The sequence below is a fragment of the Lutzomyia longipalpis genome, chromosome 1 (genome assembly GCF_024334085.1).
Source record: "Lutzomyia longipalpis isolate SR_M1_2022 chromosome 1, ASM2433408v1".
NCBI classification, from domain to species: Eukaryota; Metazoa; Arthropoda; class Insecta; order Diptera; family Psychodidae; genus Lutzomyia; species Lutzomyia longipalpis.
In genome coordinates this window covers 28,183,836-28,211,666 of record NC_074707.1, presented here as the reverse complement: position 1 = coordinate 28,211,666, position 27,831 = coordinate 28,183,836, and the positions used below count along the sequence as shown (strand labels likewise).

At 33.4% G+C, this 27,831-nt stretch overlaps 1 protein-coding gene across 8 annotated transcripts; it reads left to right on the top strand.

The window, feature by feature from the left end:
* Positions 1-4,459: 4,459 nt before the first annotated feature.
* On the top strand, positions 4,460-27,757 carry LOC129797470 (carnitine O-palmitoyltransferase 1, liver isoform). 8 transcript variants are annotated; one of them, XM_055840077.1, is made up of 11 exons: positions 4,460-4,949; positions 12,721-13,007; positions 13,133-13,426; positions 16,162-16,805; positions 16,868-17,180; positions 17,324-17,349; positions 17,809-17,874; positions 18,607-18,669; positions 21,251-21,389; positions 25,786-26,397; positions 26,622-27,757. In XM_055840077.1, exons 2-11 carry the CDS (start codon positions 12,867-12,869, stop codon positions 26,754-26,756), a joined length of 2,433 nt encoding a protein of 810 aa, XP_055696052.1. In that variant the 5' UTR covers positions 4,460-4,949; positions 12,721-12,866; the 3' UTR covers positions 26,757-27,757. The 8 variants fall into 8 exon arrangements, with proteins under 8 accessions (XP_055696052.1, XP_055696055.1, XP_055696057.1 ...); XM_055840079.1 differs by having other exon boundaries at positions 4,487-4,710; XM_055840078.1 differs by having other exon boundaries at positions 4,487-4,808.
* Positions 27,758-27,831: the final 74 nt, after the last annotated feature.

Genomic DNA, 27,831 nt, shown 5'->3' with positions numbered 1-27,831 from the left:
ATTTTTTAATAATATATTTTTTTAAATAAATCTTTTCAAGCGTGTATGTAGCGTCTTTATAAAAATGAAACTACTTTTTTTATTAATATTTTTTTAGGAAAATGGCGGCTTTTGTTTCATGAAAACTTTTCTTGACATTTTTCGGCCTCAAGAAATGGTTTAAATGGTTTTAAATATTGCAGAAAGTTGTAGAATTTTGCAAAACCTTTAATTTGATACCAATTTAAGCAAAATCGAACGAGAAGAACAGAAGATATGGCTTTAAGAACTTTTCAAATTCAAGAATTTTTCAAATGGTTGACTATTGTTGATTTATGCCTTATTTAAAGTAATTTTAGAGTATGTCCTTGGACTTACTTCCCTCACGTCTTTAAGTCATTATCATACCAATTGCTGAATATACGTATTAAATAAATAAGTTCTCACAACAAAAAATTATTATATATTCTAAACGGCGACATAGATTTTTTTTTCATTTTTAGCATAGTGGAAAATATTAAGTCAAGCTACAACATATTTTTCATTTTACTGCCTCTTGTTGCCATTTTTGGAACTTGGAATGTTCGGAATGTTCTAAATATTTATAGAGCTTCATTAAATCTTTCATTTGAGCTTGAATTGGTCAAAATCGGACAAGCCGTTCTCGAGTTATATAAAAGAGTACTTTTTGCTTTAGGCGGACATATTTGCTAAACGGTTTGACCGATTTTCAAGTATGAGTTACCAATGAAAACGTCTTACTGAGCTGAGTGAATTCTACAACATATTAAAATTTCAGACTTCTAGCTATAAGGCAAAAGGAACACAAACTAATATGTGATTGAAGTTTTTTGTTAAAGATTTTTAATAAAAAATATCTCAAATGAGTATTTAATATTTACAAAATATACCTACTTACTTAACACAAAGTATTTTGGTTTTTATTAATTGTTTTTTTTTTAATAATTATTTTCAGAAGCGTAGCGTATTCTCAAAAACTATTTTTAGAAATATTTATTAAAAAGTAGTTTGGTTTTTTTTGCAAATGGTGAAATGATTTATTAAGAAATGTACTGGTAAGCAAACCAAGCTTACGAGAGCTGTGTTTCTTTCAGTGTACCAATTTTGTGAGAGCAAACTAGAACGCGAATTAGTTTAAATACGCGCAAAGTCGGGAAAAGTAGAAAAGTCATACGATAATAAATATTTAGAAGGCCATATCTCGAGAACGGATCCATAGATTTTCATAATTTTTTTTTGTTCGAAAGATCTTGAAGTCAGCTATAACATCGAAAAATGAAAAAAAAAAAATATGTCGCCATTTTCGAAAAATTCGAGTTCGAAATTTTCGAAAACTTTGTTTTTGATTTTAGCGCCTCTTGCGGTCATTTCTCGAAGTTGCAATGTTCTAGACATTTGTAGAGTTTCACGAAACCTTTCATTTGCGCTTGAGTTGATCAAAATCGGACTTGTAGAACCCGAGATATGACATGTCAAAGTTGGAGCTCAATATTTTCAAAATGGCGACATAAATTTTTTAAATTATTTTTTATAAATGGATGTTATAGTAGGCTATAATACATCAAAAAATGAAACAAATCGATAATGGCGTTTTCGAGATATTCATCGAAAACTCATCGAAAATTTTGTTTTTGATTTTTGGCCCCCTAGCGGTCACTTTTGAAACTTCGGATGTTCTAGAGAGTTGTAGGGTTTGTTGAGATCTTTCATTTGAGCCCGGGTTGATCAAAATCGGTCAAGCCGTTTTCGAGTTATGGTCGATTTTCGATGAAAAATTGTGGCGGCCATATTGACTAATCGGCTTGACCGATTTTCGAAAATGAGGTATCGTTGGAAAGCTCTTGATGGCCCCTACAACATATAAAAATTTCAGATTTTTAGCTATTACAGGAGCTGTGATGTAGCGAAAACAAAATTTTGAGGTTATTCAAAATGGCGGACGGAGCGCAATTTTTGAATAAATTATTTAAAAATTGTAATTTATGACCTTTGTTAACAAGAATTGGGGTAAACTATCGGCCATCTTTGAATTTCTTAGAGAATTTTAACTAAGATTGGTCCAAGAAACCCAAGAAATCAAATTGATATCTCTCAATGCTTAGCGTCAAAGTATTATTATACACATATAGTCGGCCATTTTGCTTTAATGTTGTCAGATCGATTTTTTTGTATTAATTAAAAGTTAGGTTGATAGAACATATTCAAGTTTCATAATTATATCTTTTGCAGAACCCGATATATGTATAGGTATAAAAAATAAATAATAGTTTGGGTATTCAAGATGGCGGCCATAAATATGTAGTGGGAGGACGTAATTCATACTATATTCTGAAAGCTCTGATTCTAAGATCTAAGGTGTAGTTCTTAAAAGGACGCATGTGTTTATATACCACCATTTGTTCACAAAGAATTTTGAAAATCCTGTCTAAAGTAGCCCAAATTATCTTAAACTAGTTTCCGACGACGTATCACAGCTTAACTTAAGGCTGTATAAATTAATTTTTGGGTTTTATTAAATTAGAAAATAATTTATAAAAAAAATAATCTTATTGGACATGTTGAGGAATTATCCAATGACGAAAAGTGGAAAAGGTATGGATTATCCTACGACATGTCGTCACAAACTCTTTTTGCAGAAATTAATTTTTACTCGGTTGCGACATCCATTTAGAGATGACCCAATATTATGTAACCGGCTATTAAAATTATTTTACTATAATATTATCGTGCGCCCTAACGAATTATATTGGACGAGGTAAATTATCGATTGGGCCCACTTATCATTCCCAAAAGGAAAATTTGCAAAGAGAAGAAATCATTTTCATACAACATTTTGGGCGCCAAATTCAAAAATTCACAAAAAATACATGAGTTTTATATGGGGGGTCTACCTGAATGGGGGCTTTGGGGGGGGGGAATGAATACGGCTACTCGAAACGGTGTAGATTTGTATAGCCAAACACCATTACTGATTTACCAACAAACAGACAGACAGACCTGTCTTTATAGATTTTATATTGAAATAGGTATATAGGTAAGTATGATTCGAGTTCCGACCTTTAGATTTAAATTTTTTTGGAAGGTAATCTTATCCTGACATAGCCTACTGAGACAGCAGTTCAAGCGTTAAGCATTCCCTCAAAATGTAGAAAAAAAAAATTTTAACTTACCTCCAACCATTGTCATGAGCAATTCTCTCATATCGTTGATTTGAAGTGTCCACCGTTTTGGTGAGAGTGTTCTACCGGATTGCTGATTTAGCTGAAAAATGAATCCTAAGCATTAATTTTTTATCTAAAAAATTAACCCATTCCTGTCATTTTTTTTTATTTATTCTAAAAAGTTCTATGAACTGCATTTGATAGAGACAAGTGAGAAATCGATAAAAAACATGTTCTTAAGTTTTCAGCATAAAATATGATCTCACTTCACATTAAATTTTATTGAAATCAATCAAAGGTAAAGCAACAGAAATGGATTCTGTTTCACATTCTTGGAAGATGCGCATGGTGATATGGATATGTGAGTGATCTCCTTTTACATTAAATAATTTTAAAATGGTATTTTTTTTCAATCTGGGTATAATTAGGTAAATTTTATTATCAGGACAAAAGTTGACTAACTCCGTGATTACGACCCTGAATTTTTGTTTACAAAATGTTGAATGATGTATTAGCTGGAAAACTTCACAGCTCTGTTCCAAAAAATTGATGGATTTCCCGCACTCAAGTTTTCTTCTCACAGCTTCCATATTATGTATTTAATTATAGTTGTGAGCCAAAACGCTGACTGGAACTCCCAGCTTCCTTTTTGTGGTATTCTACTGTGAAAAAAGGCAGGACATGCACGCACGAGACACAATCATTATTGAATTTCTTCCCGATAACTGAAAAAATAATGCAAAAAATGTTAAAAATTTTCATATTTTTCACTTTTTTCTAACAATGTAATGCATCATTGAATTTTTAATCAAATCACAACACGATGTATTTCTCCGCAAAATGAATTGGTTATTTTAAATGGAAAAGCAGTGGAAATGAGAGAAAATTCGATTTTTCCTTCCACCTCCGTCCATCAAAATATAATTTTTTAAGCGCGCGGTTTTTATGTGTGGAATCTGGAATCAGCGGTTTTTTTCTTTTTGGAAAACAACTCTGCGAAAGTGAAGCTAACTTCATGGTATATTTAGTCAGATGCGTTTTCGTATTTTGTAATATTTTTTTTACTTAGATCTTCAGCTCTTCCCGACCAATTTTCCTCCTTAAAAATACATAGATCTAAATCTATACTAGACAAATGTAGTTCACTGCTTTCAGAAACAAAGAAACTAAAAGCAGAAATTTTCACAAAATTAAAACGTATTCAAACGGCCACAATTTTCTTTTGTTTTTGTTTTAATTCCAGTCACATTGGACACGTCCTAGGAATTATCCGCTACCTTCCACTACCCATGTCCAACATAACAAAAAGAAGGTTTAGTGGGAAAGCTCGCTCTTTGCAAGATTGCTACGCGATTTTTATTTTAGTTGCACATTTTAATTTGATCGTGTCGCGTGTGTTACGGAAATTCGGGAATTCAAGAAGACAAAAAGTCGACAAAAGATTTTATTCGCCCATCTGTGTGAATATTTGTGAGAGAAATTTTCCAGTGAAAAAGTGTTGAGAGGGGGAAATATCCCTGAAAAAATTGCAATTGGAGAGGAATTTTCTGTGGGTGCTTTTCGTGGAAATATAATTTCACATTTTCCAACACTCAGGAGGCATTTTTTAGTGCTAGAGAAAAACGTGAAAACTTTAGAGAAAATTGGGTGAGCAACTGAGGAAGAACAACGATTTGAAGATTTTTATTTTCCAAGCATCGCAGTGGCGGAGATTGAACTTTGTACTGTTGATGGTGTGTGCGTGTAAATTTGTTGCTTTTATGTGGTGAGGCAGAGAGAAAAAAAAAGGTAAATTGAATGCATCAAGGTGGAATTCAGTGTGTGACTCAATTTGAGTTGTTTTGTGGAGAAAAAAAACTATCGCAGAGGAGATTTTCTTTAATGTTTTCCTTTTGGACTTGCAAAACACTTTTCCTTCTACGTCACTGCTCGGAAGCACCTGTGTCCCCCATCTCACTCTCACCCACACACATCTCAATGCGTGTGTCTCCTTTACTCGTGCACGACGACGACGACGAAAAAAAATCGTTGACCCAATTTTACCAATTTCTGTCAAACACGCGCAAATTTCGCATTTCGAGACTTTCCTGCTGGACTTTTCAAGTGTAATCGCGATCATTTTGCCCCAGGTCAGGGATTTGTGCAGTGCATGCACTCTTTCACTTTCCACAATTTGCAAAAGTCCAAGAAATTCGTGTGATTTTCATGAAAAGCCAAAAATTAACCTTCAGTGTTAATTTTGATTGTCTCCGAAATTCCCAAAAAATGTTGCAAGCAGCGGCTTTTGTACTCAAAACAAAATCCTTGGCGATTGCCGCAAGCTCACACACAGCTCTTTTTTTTTTGCTCAATCAACATTCGGATAATACCTGCTTGATATTACGTTTTAAAAATTAGCAAGTATCCCACATGCGTGTGGGTTTTGCGTAAACAACGATTGGGTTCGAAGTCTATGGGAGCATTATTTGGAGATTGGAATAGAGGTATGGCAGATGGCGCTAGTTTCTCTTTATAAATCACCTTAAGTCACTGTTCAGCGAATGTTAACCTGCTCATAGAGTGAACAGTAATAGAAAATAGAAAAAAATAAGAACGAAGAGAAATAGAGATTTTAGAGAGATGAGAATAGAGTTGTTAATTTATTAATCATTTGTGGTTGAAGAGTAAACGAAAACAGTTTAATAGTAAAGCCGAAGGTTGAGGATACTAGGGGAGTTATCCACAGATGCCATTCTCACAGAGAGTCTGAGCCTAATATAAATTTTCTTTCAATATTTGTACTATTTTAAATTCAGATTCAACCTTATGAATCATATTACAACACATGACTACCTGAAATACCAATTACGATAACCTTGAATTCCAAGACTTGCCCAATAGTTTTTTTTAAATTAACTACACAATTGGAGAATCAAACTCCATCACCAACAGACGCAATTTCCAAATTATTTATGTATTATAGAGTTTTTTGCCAACTTGTGAACTTCTCTTAATTCAAAGAGGAAAGAAAGCGAAAACAAAGCGTTTAATTTGATTTTCCTTGTTTCAGGGAAAAACGACAAAAAGCAGCTTCAGCTTGATTTTCAAAAAAATATAGGGAGTTTATCTCAACGAACCTTTGTCACAGTATCCACAAATTAGAAAAGAATCTTATCAGGAGATATCAGGCACGCAAGAGCAAAGGTTTCAGTATTTACTCTCTTATGTATGACAGAGAAACTGAACCATATATTGATTGCTTTTAATCAATCGCGCTGCAATTTCTCTCTATATACAATTTATTGAAAATAAAAATTTCTTGCAATGGAATCAACGTCATTCTGTCGTTAATTATCTCATATGCATGGTAACTCACAATTAAGTATGAAAACAACAATTTTCCTCACATTTAATGCTAATTTTCATATTAAAAGTTCTAAGGAAATTTTTTATGGTGATTGTATTATAGTTTATTCGATTTTATAGCTAATAGAACTTTTTAGAAAAAAAAAAGATTTGGAAACTGTAGTTAATGAATATATTTTTTGGAATGGTAGTTTTGATATTTTCTTTATAATTGTACTTTTTAACATATTCAAGGGTATTTTTTGTATTATAAACATATTAAAGATATTCAAAGAACAACTATAACTTTAAAACATTAAAAATATCCATAAAAATTTCTTTTTGGGCGATTAACCGGTCTCTACCTTCTGTAAGGAGATCTTTAATCTGCGAGTGATTCACAAGAATTCTTCGGTAAATCCAACAAGATATCAAAGCTTTCTTATCGCTTTCTTTTGCGTCTTTACCTCACTGTTGACAATTGCTAAATTTTAACATTTTAATCTTACTTCATTTCACCTGTCTTTCTGATCTTGGATAGTCAAACACAAGGCTTATCGAGTGAGGGTTTGGCAAAAAACCATTGTGATGAGGGAGAATGAAGAAAAAAGTGCGTTGGAAAAGTATCTCAAGATAGCGGGAGCGACTTTTATACGAAAGAGGTGGTTTTGTGCTCAAAAACCATGGACTTTGGTAAATAAATCGTTCAGACGAGAGGCATTCTGATTAAGTTGTTTGATAACAATTTGTGTGAATGAGTGGGGCAAGAAAATGTGAGAAGATCGCCCGCGTGCGACGTAGAATGAGGAAGCGCAATTGTAGAAAATTTTTCTAGCACAGACAGAAGGTTTTAGCTACACTTGAGAGAAGAGAATGTTATCGCACATAAAAGCATGTGTGTGGAATTGAGACTTTGTCTGTAGAGTTCAAAAGTTCTAGGTATATGGATTATCCGAAAGCGCGACTCCTATAAAAGCCACCTTGTGGTCACGAGAGTATTCGGAATCATCATGAAAACCTCATCAAATTTTCAAAGTCTTTGGATCCGCGATTGTGTTACGGGTTTAAAGTCCAAAGGTGCTTCGTTCGTTTGCCTACATTGCCTCATAAATTGTTCAGTGTCTCTCACACCACAATCTTTGCAAAATGTGACGCGAATTATTTGTTTGTGAATGAGAGGCATAGCATAAAAAATTAAACATCTTCCCTCATTCCATCCTCTTTAACCGGCCTCTCAAAATACCCACTGACGACGATAAATTACTTTTATTATTTGCACTTCAATATGACGTAGAGTCGAGACAGAGTGAATTGGAAAAAATCAGGAGGAAAACTTTCATTACGTGTAAATATTTAAATAGATTAATATTTTAGTGTTATAAACTTTTGTCTATTCATTTTATTTTAATCGTCTGAGTGAGTTTGTCTAGGAAACTGAACTTATATTTTTAAAACTAATTTTAAAAATATTTAAGAGCCATTTAAATATTGCTTACAAAAAAATTAAGTTAATGTTGACCTTTAAAATCAAATAAAAAAAAGTTGAGAGAAGTTCTTTAGTAGATTCTCTTTTGTCTGGATGTCAATTATTAAAATATTCGAAACATATCGCTCGAGAATAAAAGAAACCTTAATGACTTCTGCTAAAACTAGGAGCTTTTTCTTATCAAAAGTCGTTAAAATAAACTAATTGGCTTTAGTTAGAGTTCTTCTATTGTTTTATCAGTTTGGCGTTAGCATATTAGCCTACAATATTCTAGAAAAAATAGTTAGAAAAACCATTAACAATTTAATTATTATTCCGGAAATAATTAACATGTGTAATAATAAATTAATTGGGCAGAATAAAATGTAAACTTAATTTTAATCTAACCACAAAAATTTACAAATAGCATTGCAAATAAATGAGCTTTATGGGTAATTGTATCAATTACTGTTTTTTTTTTACATATTGTGTCACTTCACTTGATTGTTAATAAAAGACAATGCGACCTTTTCCACCTAGTTTTAAATGAACGATAAGCTTAATTTAAAAAATTTGTTTTTAATTAAAAAATACTTCTGCGCAACAACTAAATGTTTTCTTTATATTATATAATACTTTCTAAAAGCTTTGAGGAAGAACCTTGCATGGCTTGTTGCATGGTCACATTTGAGCTATCTTCAAAATAAATTAAGCTTGGTCATAGGGAAATGACCTAGATTTTCTAAATATTTTATTAAATACCATAAACTTTGAATGAAAAATAAGAACAACAAAATCTATATTTTCTTGGATTTTTATTCAATCCTAATCTTAAAACTATTCATAAATGAAAGTTTGTTTACTTTTCATTGAATAAAATGAATATTTCGCACTGAACTGCATAAAATAAAGAAAACAGCTGAATTATCGCGTTTTATCTTGAGTTCTGCTGTGCAAATTATAAATAAGAAAATAATGACAATGTAAGACAGAAATATTTAGCAATATTATTTCTCCACACAATCATCTTTAAGGTATCACACATTAGGAAGTGCTATATTTAGCAACAATCACTCGTAAATTTTTAATTAGCAATGTAGTTTACACAAGTTTATTTAACAAATTAAAATAAACAATTTTTAGTCAATTTATCTATTAAGTTTAGGCTAAAGAGGAAGACATTGGATTTTGTGAAAAATAAACAACTTGTTGCTGAAAGTTCATTCAAGCAGACTCCACGTGATCTCTTGGGTTATTCGGAAAAATTTACAATGCAAAAACTGGAGATAAACTGACTTGACTACGTAGATGTCTGCTATGCATTTTCCAAGTGAAATACAGAATATTTACTTACTTGAAATTGATAAGAAAGGTTTTGTTTGCGACAGATAAAATATTTATGTGGTGGAAAATTCTCCATCGAATGATGAGAAAAACGCGAAAAACGTGATGTTTTGATCCACACACTACTGTTGCAAGTTGAATTGACGGTTAAAATTAAACTTGTGTTATTCTTTTTTACTAATATAATAGAATTACATTTGGTAGTGATAAGTTATGTAAGAGAAACTCAATGAGAGAGAGAGAGAAGAATTTTGTGAGTAAATCGGTGAGAGGCTCGAATAAATAAATTCAAATAGACTAATTGTTTTGTCTTGAACCTTGGCACAGTGAATTATGAGGAAAATGTCTGAAATGGATCTTTTCCGGCCTAAATGCAATGGAATTTTTCCACTATTATACGGAATTTTTATTTTGTGAGGAAAAATCAGTAAATTGTTTTGATTTCTTCAACTTAATAACAAAATTCTGTAAGATAGAAGCGAATTTTCTTGTGAAATGTTATTACATTACAACTCTTTTATCAATTTGAACTCTGTGTATTATATTGCAGTTGAGGATGATTAGAAGGGGTGCTTACGTACATGCCAATCACCTTGGAAAAAGTCCAAAAAGCTCAAGGAAGTCACATGTTGTGACGATACTTTATCAGCAGCAGTGTAATGCCCAATTTGGTTTGACTTTGATTAGACACTGAATTTCGTCATCTTTTATAGGAGTTTTCTTTTTTTTTTTTTGGAAGGACAAAAAGCTCAAGATCAATCTCTCTGTGAGACTTATTGTTTGTTTTATCTTCCGTCTAAATTGAAATTAATTCCAAAAACTAATGCTATGTTATCTCTTAACTACCGGACATGACGGAAGTTTCTTTTTTTATAATTTACTTTGATAAAAAATCAATTTAAATGCATATTTTTCTTTATTTTGAGCTTTTTTTCTGGTAAAACAAAATGGTTAAATGCAAATTGGGATATTTTTGAATGATAAAATATCACGGAACAAGAATTAAAATTAAATAAATAAATAAATATGCAACGTATGCTCGTGAATGTGTATTCGAATGACATTTCTGTGCTCAATTTAACCCCCATGCTCTTTAATTGATCTCCTTAGCCTATGTGTTGGGGCATACACTATATATAACGCATAAACATTGCAAAAGAAGTTACAAAACATTTATATGTGTGACCTTCAGTCTGATGTAAAAAAAATCGACCTTGCAGTTTGATCAATCTTTTTTTCCTCTCCCTGCTTTGCTTCTGTTTTCATTTTTTTAAGTGCTGATCAGAAGAAAAATATTGTGATCTTTTTTCTTTCTATTTGCGTCAACACGTGGAAAGGGGACACAACAAGCCTACATTATAAAATGCGTGGAAAACATGTTAAAATTATATAATATTCACAATATATTTATAACTTGTTTCCGTCTTTTCTTGAAGAAAACATAAGGTTTTTCATTTTATACTTAAAATATTTTTTTTCAATTCTTTTTGAAAAAAAGCGAGAAATTCTTGATTTTCATATTGGTAAACCCTGTGAGATTTATAAAAAGAAAATATTGTTTTGTAGGTAAATGAATCACTTGGAATATTGTTAGTTTAATTTGAATGAATTAATATGCAATTGGCGGCAAGTGGTAAACATTCACTTGGAAATGTTTTATAGGTCGATTTTTCACCTTTTTTCCTTCTCTCAATTCTTGGTTTATTTTTTTTTTCATTTACACACACATCTTTGTATTTCTTCGTACGAAGTCTTTCTTATGCGTAAATGTTGGTGAGATAATAATAAAAAAGCAGCGAAGCTTATGAATAAAGTGGAAGACATTTTATAGTGGTGGAAACAACTTCCATGGGAGTCTTTGACCTATTTTTTCGAGTTTTTTGGACTTTGAACTTGCCAACACGTTACTTAACAAGCATTCTCGCGGATTTTATCAGCGTGCTTTATGTTTTTCTGCCTCATCTGTTTGATCTTCTTCTTTTTTGTACTCTTTGCTACACTTTTTGTGCTCAAAAGTTGATGCAAAATATCGACACAATTCACAAAGAGATATGAAAAATTCATAAATTGGGCCTAATTCAGCGACCAAGAAACCCTTGAAATCTTTGAATTTTGTACTGAAATTTCAAGATTTCAAGCGAATTTCAAGGGTTTCTTGGTCGCTGAATTAGGCCCATTATTTGATATTTTATTTATTAATAAATTAATCTTGATCTTTCCAATTTTGAGACAATTTTTCATTCTCTGTCGCCGAAGACATTTGAATAAAAAACTATGTTGAAATTTTTCTAAAAAAAATGTTTTGGTAATTCAATTCTTTTATTTTGAAATTAAAATTCTTTTCACAATCAAATATTATAAAAGCTTTTTTCTTCTTTCCTCCAAATGTATGTCAATCCCTGAATTGGTGAAAAATTTACATAAATAAAATATTTCTTAATCATTTTTTTCTCTTATACATAAGCCCACTTTTTTCCTATTTTTTATACATTGTATATAAGATACCTACGTAAGAAACACGGGGCAAAGTTTAAATAGTGGAAGAGCAGAAAAATCGAAAGCCCTATTGAAAATTTTTGCTTCGTCATTGAAGATTATTTTAACGGTGGGTAACCTTTAGACTTGGTACTTACGCAAAAATAAAAGAAGAAAAAAACGAAACTCCAAAAGACTCAACGTGTCCGTGCGGGGGAACTAAATTAGAGATTAACTGCAGAATTATCAAGAAATTTTGTAACAACGAGATACAAAAAAAAGTATTCAGGTATTTCAAAATAAATCCCAATCACAACGCATGTGCGTGAAAATTAATCATAAATCTCCATGCGCACACGCTCTATATTTTCCCCGTTCTGTCTCTGATAAAATGATTGTGAGGAGCATGATAAAGAATTGTTGCCATGATAAAGTTCAATAGGATATCAGTTAACCTGCTTATGGAATTTTTGTGAGGATTTCTCTTTTTGTCAATGATTCACTTAATTAGAGGTGTCTTAAATTCTATACTGATTGCAATATAATGGGAAAAGAATGCGACAGTGTGGAAGAGATTGGTTATCATGTGAATATCTTTCAGTTTATACCGGCAAAATGCTTCAAAATTCCGCTGAGATAGGAAAAGCTTCTTCATGGCGTGTTTTTTGTGATAAAAATACAAATTCAACAAGAATATTTTTAAAAATCAGTTCCATGGAATGTAAATTATCTTCCACTTTTAGAAAATCTGTTTATTGGATTTTAATTACAGAATCTTAGACTCTGGGGAAAAAACTGAATGATTCTCCTACCATTCAGTAAATAAAATCAATAAGTTCTGCAAGTTCTTTCAACACAAGTCACAAATCGTTATATACCTGTGCGAATGTATCTGTTAATGAATAAATGAATACCACATAAAGGCATCTTTCTCTTGTTACTTTTTTTTAGAGCACGGTGTATTGTCATTGATTAGGTGACGCGTGGAAGGTGCTGGGCCAACAGGTGGGGATACAATTGAGTTGTGTTCGGTGGAGAATTTGTGTGTGGTGTGCTTGCAACTCTCCTTCGGGGCAGTTTTACTATAACAATCTGCCATGGCGGAAGCCCATTCGGCCGTTGCCTTCTCCTTCTCCATCACCCACGAGGGTTTTGACATCAACTATGACCAGGAGGTGCTAAATCTCGTATGGCAATCTGGTGTGCGATCGTGGAAGAAGAGAATTGCAAGATTTCGCGTAAGTTTTGTTCTTTTTCTTTCCACATTTTGTTGTTGTATCCCTCCCACTATAGATGGTTGCACTCTGAATATCACCCATACTGCTTGCATTTTAAATGTTTCTTTCCCCTTTCTTGATTGCAGAATGGCTTGCGAAATGGCATTTATCCAGCACATTTGCAGAGTCTGTGGTTGGTAATAGCAATTGCCGTGGCTCTGCATTTTTCTGGCAAACGTGTTCCATTGAATATGGTTAATAACATTATGCCAATACTACCCGGTGATTCGGCTGTCTGGCAATTGGTTGCCTGTAGTCTCACGGGTCTTGTGTTTTGGCTCTCAATTTGCTACACAATGAGATACTCTCTGAAACTCTTGCTTATGTACAAAGGGTGGATGTATGAGGCACGCGGCAAAGGGAAATCCGTCTCAATACAGGTACGTTTGCAACAATCATTGACCATTTCTTTTGTGTCTCAATGGTATTTTAATGTATATAATAATATTGCTCAATAGAGGGCAATACGTGGTTGTAGATTTCTCAAAGAGTGTCCCCCTCCTATGGGGGTATCCATGGTGGTCAATTGTGATAGAGAAAATCAATATTGATTGCGAAATAATCTTCCTATTAATAATTTGTTTATCTCACGATATGACCGATAAATTGCAACAAGTATTCACATGAGGGGACTTTTTGTTAATTTATTGATAGTTAGATTAGATTGTAACGATTACAACATTAGCTTTTACAAATTTTATTGTTTTCTTTGTAATTTTTTTAATGCAAAAATTAAATTTTGCTATAGAATTGAAGTTTTGTAAAAACTTTTTTTTTAAAAACTTTTATCAATTTTCCCGATTTAAATAAAATCAGGGTTATTAGGACTTATTAATTTTCTATGATCTTCTCTTGAACTACTAAAAGGTAAAAAGACTTCTAAAAATAGTCGCCATCTTGAAAAATATAGTAAAAAGATAAATAAGTTAAATTGACTAAATGACTATGAATGTCAGAACTTTTTAGCTTCGTTTTGTTTCTCCTCTACTTCGTTTTGAATTTAATGTCAAATTTAAAATTAAATTAGACATTAACGAACAAAATATTGGAATAATTCTTTTTTTTTTCGATTTTTTTTTGTAAAAATGTCGATAGGTTTGGTAAAAGTTTCGGTTATTTTGGACAAAAAATCCGGTAATTTTAGCAAAAGTGTCGGTAATATTGGCAAAAGTATGAGCACGTTTTAGATATTTCACATTACGAAAAGTGGTGGAAAATTCTAAATCCGGCCGGCCTGACGGTCTATATTAAATCATAACTCGAGAACGGTAAGAGATAGAGACTTCCAGTTTGAAGTTTTTGTATAAAAAATTTGGTGTAAAATTTCATTTTTTTGCATTTTCAAAATCCAGAATGGCAGCCGTCCGGCATTTTGAAATACCGTCCTGTCAACCTCTTCCCTTATAGCTAGAGGTTTAAAATTTTAGTGTATTGTAGAGATTGTAGAGCTCAGTGAGACGTTTTCATTGATAAAGTTCGTCGAAAGCTCGGATGATCGTCTGTATCGTAATTATATGAAAGTTTCACATTATTTAAAATAAGCAGTTTAAAATTTTTTTTTTGTGTATGTAGGGGAGGGCGGGGCTAATAAAGTCACTTAAGGGTTTGGAAAAAGCTTAAAATATCATATTTCCTATCTAGATAGAACAAAATGATCTGATAAAGAGTTGTAGGGCAAGAAATATCCTAAAGAATTGAGCTATACATTTTGCTTTATCTGTTTGGGAAATATGATATTTTGAGCTTTTTCTAAACCCTTAAGTAACTTTTTTAACCCCGCTCTCCCCTATATGAAATTAAAAATCGCCTTTGAGAGAACGTAATGACATACTCCTTCAAAAAGATCGTGCATTGAATCTGAAACTAAATTATCGGTTATGTGAAACAAATTTAGCTTGTTAAAAATGCTGTCTTCAACTAGTACAGGGCTCGTATTATGTAGCTCTCCGAGTGCTGGGTGGCTGTACTACAGTTCTTATGGGCCACCCAGCACTCGGAGAGTTATAAAATACTGGCCCAGTTTTTTTTTGTGTCTTTTAAAAACAAATCATCTTGATAATTTTGCTTATTTCTCAAATTGCTAATGTTTTCTTCTCAATCATTCTTCATCTCAATCTTTTCTTTTCTGCATAAACGACAGTAACGATTATTTTAATTTCAGGTAGGTAGGTTAAAAAAATTAAACTTCAAATTTTTTTTTTAAATTCGAGTCTTTTACTCAAATCCTTAAAAAATATTTTTTGAACAATTGCATAGTTTAAAAAAAACTCTTTCAAGAAAACCTATGAGAAAAAACGTAATATTTATTCTAAATATAGGCACAAGTATCTTTTTTAAATTAAATTATATTGATTATTGTCGTGTCTGTGCTGGAGACTAACCACCAAGAGAGGCCGAAGCCCTCGGTGGTTCTAACTAACGGGAGATTACATCACAATTATAAATAATTTAAAAATTATTGACTACATATTTAATAATAAGCATATCTTATACATTAAGGTGTGTCAAAATAAATTTATTTTGGAACTCCTGATGAACCGACACTTTTTACCAATATCATCTACACTTTTGCTTTCATTACCGATATTTTTACCAAAACTACCGACACTTTAACGACAGCCAAAGTTATTTCTTCGCAATCCAATAAAACAATTTTTAAACCAATTTAAAATCACAATTTCATGCAATTGTGCAATTAATTAAAATTATTTTTTCAGAAAATAAATCATAGAGTAGTAGAAAATTATGGAAAAATTTATTCAAAGCTTTGTTTTGAGCGGAAAGTTGTTTAAAAAGTTGTCACCTCACATTCAATGCATATGAGAAGTATGTATATAAAATAATTTTCATTTTTGCCCAAAATATAAGGCCAAAAATTGTGTTTTTGTGCAAGCACGAGGTTGTTGTTTGGACATAAATTGGATGAAAACAAGTTTCACAAACACCATGAGAAATTTCCAAATAGTCCCAAAAAATGAAAAATGCAAACTCTGACTTAAGCTACATAATAATTGGAGTTAATTTGAACACTTTTGGGTTGTTAGTTTAGCGCATAAAAGAGGCATTCCTTCTTCACGAATTTCTGTTGTAACTGGGATGTTTTTATATGAATTAGACAAAACTCTGGGCAGCAGTTGTAAAGGTGCTGTCGACGTGGAATAAACCAGGTCTGTACAGCTTCCAAGGATCCCTGCCGAGGTTGCCATTGCCTTCGGTGCATGACACCATGACAAGGTACCTGAGATCAGTTCGTCCCCTTCTCGATGATGACAACTACAACAGGATGACGCAATTGGCGAAGGAATTTGAGAGTGGCATTGGGAAGAAATTGCAGTGGTATTTGATACTGAAGAGCTGGTGGTCCACGAACTATGTGTCCGATTGGTGGGAGGAGTATGTGTACCTGCGTGGCCGAAGTGGTTTGATGGTTAACAGCAATTTCTACGGCATTGATGCCGTTTTTACGAATTTAACAAGGAGTCAAGCTGCTCGTGCAGCCAATATCACGCATCTTCTGCTCAATTTTAGGCGTCGTGTTGAGCGTCAAGAACTCGAACCAATCCTCGTGCAAGGACTCGTTCCACTCTGTTCGTGGCAGTACGAAAGGATTTTCAACACAGTACGCGTTCCAGGTATCGAGACAGACAAAATTGTCCACTATCAGGACTCAAATCACATTGTTGTCCTCCACAAGGGATGCTACCACAAAGTTATCATCTACCACCGTGGAAGGCTCCTTAGGCCGTGTGAGATTCAAATGTAAGGGCACGTTGAATTATTTTCCTTTACAAATTTGAGAATAAAATTAAATGATTTAACAGACAAATGGAGCAAATCCTCAAGAGTGATAGTACTCCATCTCCTGGTGAGGAACTTTTGGCATCTCTCACGGCTGGGGATCGTACAAAGTGGGCTGAAGTGCGGCAAAGTCAGTTCTCAAAGGGCGTTAACAAGCAATCGCTCTACATTATTGAGAGTGCTGCCTTTGTCGTGTCGTTGGATGATCAGGATTATGAGTTTGATGAGAAGCATCCTGAGAAGTTGGACAACTACGGAAGGACGTTGCTTCATGGAAATGGGCATGATCGGTGGTTCGATAAGAGTTTCACCGTTTGCGTAGGAAGAAATGGAAGGGTAAGTGCAGAACTTAATCTTTTTAACATCTTATATTCTCTTAATTTTTTCCTTTTCCTACATTTCAAAAGTTTTAAATTTGTTTGAAAATAGTACTTTTTAGTGCTTAAAAATAATTTTTCCTGTTTCCTTATTTCTTTAAGGTTGGGTTCAATGCTGAGCATACCTGGTAAGTACCGCTAAAACCAAAAATGAAAAAAGTTATTCATCTTTTAACACTCATTCTTTCATCCTACATTACTCTTTTTTATTTAACTTTATATTATACACTCTATTCTTTCTTCCCTTCATTTTCTCACTTTTCACGCTTTTCTTTCAACAAAAAAATAAATGTGTACGACAGTACTTTTTCCCACATTACTCTCTGTCTCTATTATTCCAGAAAATCTTTCGAAACTCTAACACATTTTATTTATCTTCTTTACTGTTCATTTCTAATCTTTCTTCGCTACGCATCTGAACGAAATAGATTGCATAATGCAAATTTTATTTTGAAAGTTTCTAATGATCTTTGTTCTCTCTCCTTTATTTTCTTCCCCTTCTCTATGTTTTTTTCTGTCTGTCCTAAAAAAAAAATGCATTTGCTACAAAATGCTAAATGAAAAAAAAACAAATAAAACATTTTTAGGGCGGATGCTGCTGTTTTGTCACACATGTGGGAACATTACATTGTGGAGGAAAAATTAGCAAATCGGTAAATGAAAAGAGTTTATAAATTTTCTTTAAAAAAAAATATTAAACTGACACACTTTGTAAATATTAGGTAGAAATATTTTGTAATGTATTTTTTTGAATTTAGTAGAATTTCAGTTTGAAAAAAATATGAAAATTTGACTTTTCGATATTGAAAAAAGTCAAATTTTCACTAATTTCTAACTGATTAGTAGTTTGTTTAGTAGAATCTTTTGTAATTTGCGCTCTGTAGAATTTTCTTGTAGATTTTCTTTCTTTTAGAAAATTTCACTTTAAAAAAAGTTCTTGAATGTGTAATCCCTTCAATGCTGATGAATGTAAATATTTCTGTTTGTTTCTAATGTTTTTGTTATCATTTTGGTGAAGGTTGTTATATATTTTTTAAGCTTTCTACATAGCCTACATATCAATATTTTTCTTTTTCTTTTATTTCTTCATCATCCCTCTGGTGGTGGGGACTTTTCATTAATTTTAAAATATTAAATTAATTTTTTTAAACTTATAAAAAACAAAAATTTAAAAAAAAATTTAAAAACACAAAAACACAACATAAAACATAAAGAAATCAACGCAAAAACATCACAAACCACAATATTCCACACTGTCACACTAGTTTTTACATAATACAAACTCACAAAACCTTTTTTTTTAAATAATTTTTCTAATTTCATAATTTTCTTTTCATTTTATTATTTCTTTTTTTCTTTCTCTGTAATTTATTTAATCCTCAAAGGGCTGATGCTCCTATTAAAGGTCATGTTTGGGAGTATGTTGTGGCAACGGAAATCAACACTGGGTAATGGAGTAGCTATTAATTTCTTCTTATTTACATTCTTAAAACAGAAAAAAACGCGAGAAAACAAACTTGTAAGACATGATTAAAGACAATTTATTCAAATTATAATTTCTTATCGCAATAAAAATCTACTGTGGTAAAGTGATAATAATAGAATGGAATGAGCATGCTGTAAATACTTCTTATATATTGTAGCTATATACTAAAAGACCTAAAAGATCTCACAAAGAACTTGTCTATTTATCATTTATTTGAAGGAAATTTTTAACAAATTAATCAGTTTCTTTCTATATTAACCCGAGGAATTAAATAAAAAAATTTAATTAATTTAAATGAAAGCAAACTAAAAAAATAATTTCTTAATTTTTATTTAAAAAAGTTTTTTTTTTTAGTTTTCTAAAAATTTTAAAATTGAACTTTTAAAATAACTTCGTCTATTAAGCTTTGCTAATGATAACTAGAGAAGTTCTTTCCCTATTTCTAAAAATATACAAAATATTTCAAAAATAGTTTTGTTAGTGTTTGAATTTTGTCCTTCAGTAGAAAATTGATTTTGTTCTATATACCAATCTTGTAGTTTGAGTAGTTTGTCTTCACAGTAGTAAAAAAAACAGCTTTGTAAATAAAATTTTAGAGTAGTTTTAATTGTAATTTAAAAACACGGTTTTGCTTAAGATAACGTAAATATTTTTCTACTATATTCTAAATTTTTAATGATTTTATCACAATCTCAAATTGAAAAAAAAAATTAAATGGTTATCTAAAGCATCACTGTGCTATTAAATATAGATAAAAAGAACATTGGGTGGTATTCTAGGATAGAGACACCTTTCAAGATCAAGATAAAAATCAAAATAAAGACCAAGACTGTCGGTATTCTACTTTACGACGAATTATCCAGAAAAGTAAAATCAAAATTTGCGTTATCCTACTTGTCAGTTTCTTGGTTTCAGCTTCGCGCCAAGAAAACTTTAGCGATATCTCTTTCTAACGCATTAAATTTTTTTATTACGCTTTCTCGTTCGCTCTCGGATGACAATTCAACGAAATTTAAACACTTTATGGGAATTTTTTCCTTATGACCATTACATGCATGAGCCTTGATTGTATAATCTCGGCTATTATTCCCAGGCATTATGGCTCCGGGAATAGAATGAATATTGTCGGAGAGGTGCTTTCTGCCTCCAGTTATGATAATTTGGCGGTAACTGGGGGGGGGGGTATGTTACTGCAAAATTTTGAATTTTTCTTAAGAATCGTGGTCATTTCTTCTTGCTATTGATGGAGTGACCTCCGGATTAAGGATCTCATCCCAGGATTGTCACATCCTGGACAATCCTAGGATTCTGGGGAATTTTTAAAAAAAATTTTTCCAGGATTTGTGGTGACTTCTCATTGGTAATAATAAAGTGATCTCCGGATTGGGCATCTCATCCCCGGATTGTCACATCCTGGACAATCCTGGAATGCTGGTGCAAAAATGTTTGTTTTTCGCCGGAATTGTGGTCACTTCTCATTGGTAATGATAAAGTGACCTCCGGACCAGGGATTTCATCCCAGAACTATCAAGCCCTGGACAATTAGGGAATGCTGGTGCAAAATTGTGGTTTTTTCGCCTGAGTAGTGGTCACTCCAACATTACTAATAGGAAGTGCCCATAAATCCGGCGAAAAACCCACAATTTTGCACCAGCATCCTCTAATTGTCCAGGACTTGATAATCCTGGGATGAGATCCTCAATCTGGAGGTCACTCCATCATTACCAATCAGGAGTGACCACAATTCCGGCGAAAAACCCACAATTTTGCACCAGAATTCCAGGATTGCCCAGGATGTGACAATCCTGGGATAAGATCCCCAATCTGGAGGTCACCTTATCATTACAAAGGAGAAGTGACCATAATTCCGGCAAAAAACAAACATTTTTGCACCAGCATCCCAGGATTGTCCAGAATGTGACAATCCGGGGATGAGATCCCCAATCCGGAGGTCACTCCATCAATAGCAAGATGGAGTGAACACAAATCCGGCAAAAACCAGTCATTTTGCATCTGCATCCCCTATTTGTTCAAGAGTTTTCATATCTCCCATTCTGAATTTACTTTGCCTTTACCTCATTTGAAAACCAATTTTTCAAAGGACCCCAAAACCGTCTTGGAATTTCACATAAATCCAAGACAATTTACGTTATAATAAGACCGTAAATCTCTATCGTAGAATACAGAATCTTGGAATATTTTTATCCAAGTCTCTTTTGACAGCTCATTTTGTAAATCTTTATTTTGATTTTGATTCGTATCTCAGAATACTAAAAGTCTTGGAAGTTGTATGAAGAAACAAGATTTTTAGGTTATGGTTCGACTGTAAATCTCTATCTTAGAATACCAAATCTTGAAATATTTTGAATTTCCAAGATTATCTTAAAAATTTCTTGGAATTTTAAACTAGAATACCAAATCTTGGTTTTTTTCTTTATTTTGATCTTTATATTTATCCCAGAATACCGCCAATTATTTATTAAACTTCCAAAACTATTATTTTTTCCATGAAATAAAATTTTTCTTGTGCAAAAAAATTGCAGATATGATGAGAAAGGAAATTGTTTGGGGACACCTGAGTTCCAACCACCAACCCCAACGAGATTGGCGTGGGACTTAAAGAATCCAGTGTGTTTAACAGCCATCGAAGAAGCGCACGAAGCTGCGCAATTAGTATTAAATGTGAGTAGTTAACCCCTTTTAAGACTTTTAGTTTTTTCTTTAACCCAAAATTGCATTCAAGTCAATAAAAAAAAAATGAGAGAAGAATAAAGACTTTGATGGAAAAGTATTTAAATGTCATGCCGTGTTTGACAATAATTTAAATAAATAATTACAGCTTAGTTTTCATTCTTATTTAGCACAAAACTCAATTTGTATGGTTAAACAGACAGTCAAGGACGATCGCTGAACTGACTGTTCTACGTTGAATTAGTAACGTTCTAAAATGCAAAACACGTAATTAGACTCACCATACACGAGAACAAATCCATCGTACAGTATTATTTTATTTTATATTCTTCTCTGACATCATGACGAATGATATTTTTCCATTTTTTTCTCTTCAATTATTTTTAAGAATTGTTTGCTGGAAAATTTTTGCTGCTCAATAGAGTTTAAAGGTTTATTTACGGTCTTTATTGACATTGAGCTTTTTTAATAAAAGAGAAACAAAAAATACATGAAAAATAAGAGATCAGTGCAGTTCTTAATTGCTCTGAACTTGAATTAAAACTTAAACAGAGAAAGACAATTAAAATTAACCCTTTGACGACCATACCTAAACTACTGGGGTGATTTTGAATAAGCTTGCTATTTACGAACTCATTATGGGCTAATTTATAGGGGAGACCGGGGTTAAAAAAATCACTTAAGGGTTTAGAAAGAGCTCAAAATATCATATTTCCTAAATATATAAAGCGAAATGTATAGTTCATTTCTTTAGGAAAACTGCCCTTTAACTCTTTCTCAGATCATTTTGTTCTATTTAACTAGGAAATATGATATTTTAGGCTTTTTCTAACCCCTTAAGTGACTTTTTTAGCCCCGCCCTCCCCTACACATTTGAGTCAAATAAAAAATCCACTTTATGGATTTTCCCGAAAGTTTGGAAAAGCTTTTTTGAAGCTTTATCGGTTAATGCTGTCAGGTCCAAACAGATCTTTGGCTGACCCAAAGACTCGATTTTAAAAACGTTTGATTTTGTGTAGTTAATCCCTGACCGAAAATTTTTGAGTTGGAATTTTTTTTTTGCCAAAAATGTCTTATTTTAACACAAAGGAACCCCTAAAAATTATTTTTGGTTCAATCAACTTGCTAGATTGACAACGGACCTGAAAAGGTTAAACTTTCGAGGTTTCCATGTTTTTTTTTTCTTTTGTATTAAGTATATTTATAAGATTTATGCCGATTGGAGCCAAAATAGAATTATAAAATAGGTAAAATTGTTGATTTTAAAAGTGCTAAAAGTGAAGCAATTTTTTCCAAATTTGACACTAAAATTCGCCTACAAAGAAATAAGTTAATAGAATCAAAAAATAATTCAAAAGGTTGATCTTTTAGCTTTATGCAAAGAAATTCGGACGCAGTTTTTAGTTTTCAGGTGTTATTTATTTACCGCATGAACAACGTTTCGGCCAACGTTTTGGGCCTTCTTCAGGTTCTTTTGAATAATTGTTTATTCAATATTTCCGTGTTCAGTTAAAATTATTGTTAGACTTTTTCTTCACCGGTTTCTTAATATTTTTTGTCCAAATTGTTATTCAGCAGAACCTGAAGAAGGCCCAAAACGTTGGCCGAAACGTTGTTCACGCGGTAAATAAATAACACCTGAAAACTAAAGACTGCGTCTGTATTTCTTTGCATAGAACCTTTGCTATCTACACATAGTATTACAAAGAAGGGCGAAAGTGCCCAAATCGTTTCGGCCCTTCCTCATTTGAGGGGAAGGTAGATGGCGCATGAGGTCTTTTTAAGGAAATTTGGGGGTAAGCGAAATGCAAGGAGGACCTTCCTCCCATTCACAAGATCATTTGCTTTCGAGCGCTCATGGTGATCACTTGAAGGGTCGCATGAACTGAGCGTTTTTTCTATATGGACTTTTTTTCTGTATGAACTTTTTTCTGTATGAACTTTTTTTTTGTACCTACGATGAGTGGGTTGCAGAAGAGGTGCACAAAAAAGGGCTGAAGGAAGAAAAATGTACACGGAGTTGAGTTCAGATCTTGCAACATTTTTGGTTGAACATTAGTGGGAATGAACAGAAATACATTTTCTTTCCCTTTTGCACAATGAGATCTTCCAAAGTCTCGAAGAGCACAAATTTTGTCTTTTCGAGCAAAATTCTGCCTCAAACACGCTGGCTCACTCAACACAAGCTGATATTGCTACTAATGAATTTAAAATTTGCAATAGAAAACTTTTATTTATATAAAAAAAAAATTTAAAGGCCTTTTCAATCATTTTTTGATTTAACTTTAAATCAAAAATTTTCTTCTACATGCGAGTAAATTAATAATTTTGAAAACTCTGTGGAAATATATGTAAGTTTTGAAAAAAAAAAATTTTAAAAAAAAATAATTATTCAAAAAATGAAATTGAGTTGATTAAAATAAGATAATTAATCAATATTTGGCTACACCAGAATAACAGAAATTTTTTCTATTAAAAATAATAGAATAAAAGAAATTCTATTTTCTATTCTATGAACCAAATTTTTTATAATTTTCAGCGATGTTTCGGCATATTAGCTGTGATTTTTTGTTGCTCGGAATTTAGAATTCATTAATTGAGATATTTGAAGTAGATCATCGACTGCATCATTATGTTGAAGAGATTGGGTGAAATTCACCATTCAGACTGTCTGAATGGTGAATTATCTGGTGAATAATCGCACAAACGCACAACTGCACAACCGCACAACCGCACAATCGCACAAACGCACAACCGCACAATCGCACAAATGCACAACCGCACAAACGCACAACCGCACAACTGCACAATCGCACAAACGCACAACCGCACAATCGCCCAAACGCACAATCGCACAAACGCACAATCGCACAACCGCACAACCGCACAACCGCACAACCGCACAATCGCACAAACGCACAATCGCACAAACGCACAATCGCACAACCGCACAAACGCACAATCGCACAACCGCACAACCGCACAACCGCACAATCGCACAAACGCACAATCGCGTTTGTGCGCACAATGCACAAACGATTGTGCGGTTGTGCGGTTGTGCGTTTGTGCGATTGTGCGGTTGTGCGGTTGTGCGGTTGTGCGTTTGTGCGATTGTGCGGTTGTGCGTTTGTGCGGTTGTGCGTTTGTGCGATTGTGCGGTTGTGCGGTTGTGCGGTTGTGCGTTTGTGCGATTGTGCGTTTGTGCGATTGTGCGATTGTGCGGTTGTGCGGTTGTGCGGTTGTGCGATTGTGCGGTTGTGCGGTTGTGCGGTTGTGCGTTTGTGCGATTGTGCAGTTGTGCGGTCGTGCGGTTGTGCAAAAGTCCAAAGGGAACCCCAAATTCAACACTTTTCGCGAGTCTATACCAAAATCAGTTTTTCGCGTTTTCTGGCTCTTCTGTACGTTTTAGAGTGAAAAGACGTGAATTTTGGGATTACCCCAAAATTCCTTGGAAAAATGAGAAATTTTTTAAAATTTTTTTTTCCTTCAAATTTTGTCTTCTCAACCAAATGGGTAAAATTCACCATTCAGACATCTTAAGATAACTTAAGAAAAGTTAAGATTTCTTAAGAAAAGTTAAGATTTCTTAAGAAAAGTTAAGAAAACTTAAGAAATCTTAGCTTGTGTTGAGTGAGCCAGCGTGTTTGAGGCAGAATTTTGCTCGAAAAGACAAAATTTGTGCTCTTCGAGACTTTGGAAGATCTCATTGTGCAAAAGGGAAAGAAAATGTATTTCTGTTCATTCCCACTAATGTTCAACCAAAAATGTTGCAAGATCTGAACTCAACTCCGTGTACATTTTTCTTCCTTCAGCCCTTTTTTGTGCACCTCTTCTGCAACCCACTCATCGTAGGTACAAAAAAAAAGTTCATACAGAAAAAAGTTCATACAGAAAAAAAGTCCATATAGAAAAAACGCTCAGTTCATGCGACCCTTCAAGTGATCACCATGAGCGCTCGAAAGCAAATGATCTTGTGAATGGGAGGAAGGTCCTCCTTGCATTTCGCTTACCCCCAAATTTGCACCAGTCCGCGCGCCATCTACGTTCCCCTCAAAAGAGGAAGGTACGGAACTCTTGGATTTTTTCATCCCTTCAGAGATTGTATTACTATATAAAATTATTATACAATGATAGAACATATCCAGTCGTTAATCTGAATCATCACTTTTAGCTTTATAATGGTGAAGGAATCATTTAATAATATTAATTAGAACCATCCTTGAATAATATTTTTCGATTTGAGTCAGGGTATGACCCAAAGAACTTCACAAAGGGTTAACAAGAACTTGGTAGATTTCTCTAAAATTAAAAATTTCTTAGAAAGTAAATTGGTCGTTAAAATAATCATTCATAATCATAATGTTCCTTAATTTTCCTTTCATTCCAGGATCTCGATTTGAAGGTCCTCATGCACAATGCCTACGGGAAGGGATTCATGAAGACTTGCCGCGTATCTCCGGATGCATACATCCAGATGGCCCTTCAGTTGGCCTATTTCCGCGATGCAGGACGCTTCAGTTTGACGTATGAGGCCTCCATGACGCGCCTATTTCGCGAAGGTAGAACAGAAACTGTGCGTCCGTGCACAATTGAATCGGCGGCGTTTGTGCGTGCCATCGATAAGAAACCCCATTGGAATGTTGAGGAGTGCGTGAAGCTCATGCAAACAGCATGTTCACGGCATCAGCTTGCCTATCAGGATGCAATGTGTGGCAAAGGGATTGATCGACACCTGTTCTGCTTGTACGTTGTGTCCAAGTACTTGGAGGTGGAGTCGCCATTCCTCAAGGAAGTTCTCAGTGAACCATGGCGCCTGTCGACGAGTCAGACACCCCATGGGCAGACAACGATGTTTGATTTCTCCAAGAATCCCGAGTACATCAGTGCTGGTGGTGGATTTGGACCCGTAGCTGATGATGGTTACGGTGTTTCGTACATTGTGGCTGGGGAGGATTTAATTTTCTTCCACATTTCCGCAAAGAAGAATTGCAACCTCACGGTGAGTGATCTTTGCCACTTCAGGGATTGTATTCCTTCGTGAATCAAATCAATATGTGAGAGAAGTTGATGCGGGGTCAAGCAATTTGCGTGGAATTTATTCAATTTGACCCATTTTGCGTCACATTTTAGCGTCAAAATAAACTTTCTTCTCAGCTTAGGGGACGTTATCACTGATAAGTGTGAAGTATTTTGAATTAATTGTTTGACCTTTTGCCTCCATAGGATGCCAGTCGCTTTGCTGATCGAATTTCGCAAGCTCTCGCGGACATCCGGACGCTCTTTGAGGAGTACAAACGGCTAACGAGCAACGGAACGAGTCACAAGAAGGCCTCAAATGGCATTGCAAATCACAACTGAGCCAGGGAAGGTGTGCGCGCCTAAAGCAAAGCGACGGGACAATCTTGCAAAAAAAAAAACCCAACAAAAGTGGACCTCTCTGGTCAGAGAGTCACAAATCACGCATCATCTTTCTTTCACTTCATCGGCCACCCTTAATCGCCATGTGAGCGTGGATTAAAGCCAATTTTATTTATTTAAAAACAAATGAGATAAAAAAAATATTTAAATAATGGAGAATGAGGAAAATGATTTTAGGAGATTTTATTTAAAGAAAAATTAAATTTATTATATTAAAACTTTAGAAAACTTTTTTTTTATAAAATGAAAAGAAATTTTATTGGTTGTTTATTGCGGATTTTTCTTTTGTTTATTTTTTAGAAAATGTTATATACTGATTTTTTTTTTAAATAATATTATATTTTCAATTTATTAAAATGCTATTTTATAGAAGAAAAACAAAACATTGAAGAAAGCTGGAGAAGTCTTTTTCTAATCTGAAATGACTGTGAAAGTTGAAGATTTGGGATGTTCTTCCCGTAGAAAATCTTTTCACAGAAGATAGAAAAAGTTGGCAAGAAAAATTCTTGTCTCATTCCAAAAAAAAGAATTTTTAAAATTATCTTTGTACTGCGGATTAAAACAGGACGATCCAGGAGCTGTATATCATCTCCAGTGTGGCTCCTGCTTATCATCTCCCAAAAGGGCACACATTGAGAGTGTTCAGAAAGATGAAAATATTACCTACATTAAAAAATATTTTATTAGAACGAACAAAATTAGCTAAGAAAAGGAAAAAAAAAACTGTAAATATTTCATTGTCATTTTTGGTAGCGGACTTTGTTGTAATTCAATTTATAGAGAGAGAAGTTAAATGAAGTAAAAGAGAAGAAAAAACCTAACATCCCTCTTACTAGTTTTAGGGCAGATATCAATGCAAAACTCTAATACTTGTTTTAATTTTAACGGAATGTGATTGAAGCTATTGCAAAAATATAAAAAAAAATATTTCAAGACAAAAATTCATGTTTTTTTTTTACTACTTTTTGAATTTGGCGCCCTTTTTGGTACATTTTGTTGAAGAGAAAATGAGATG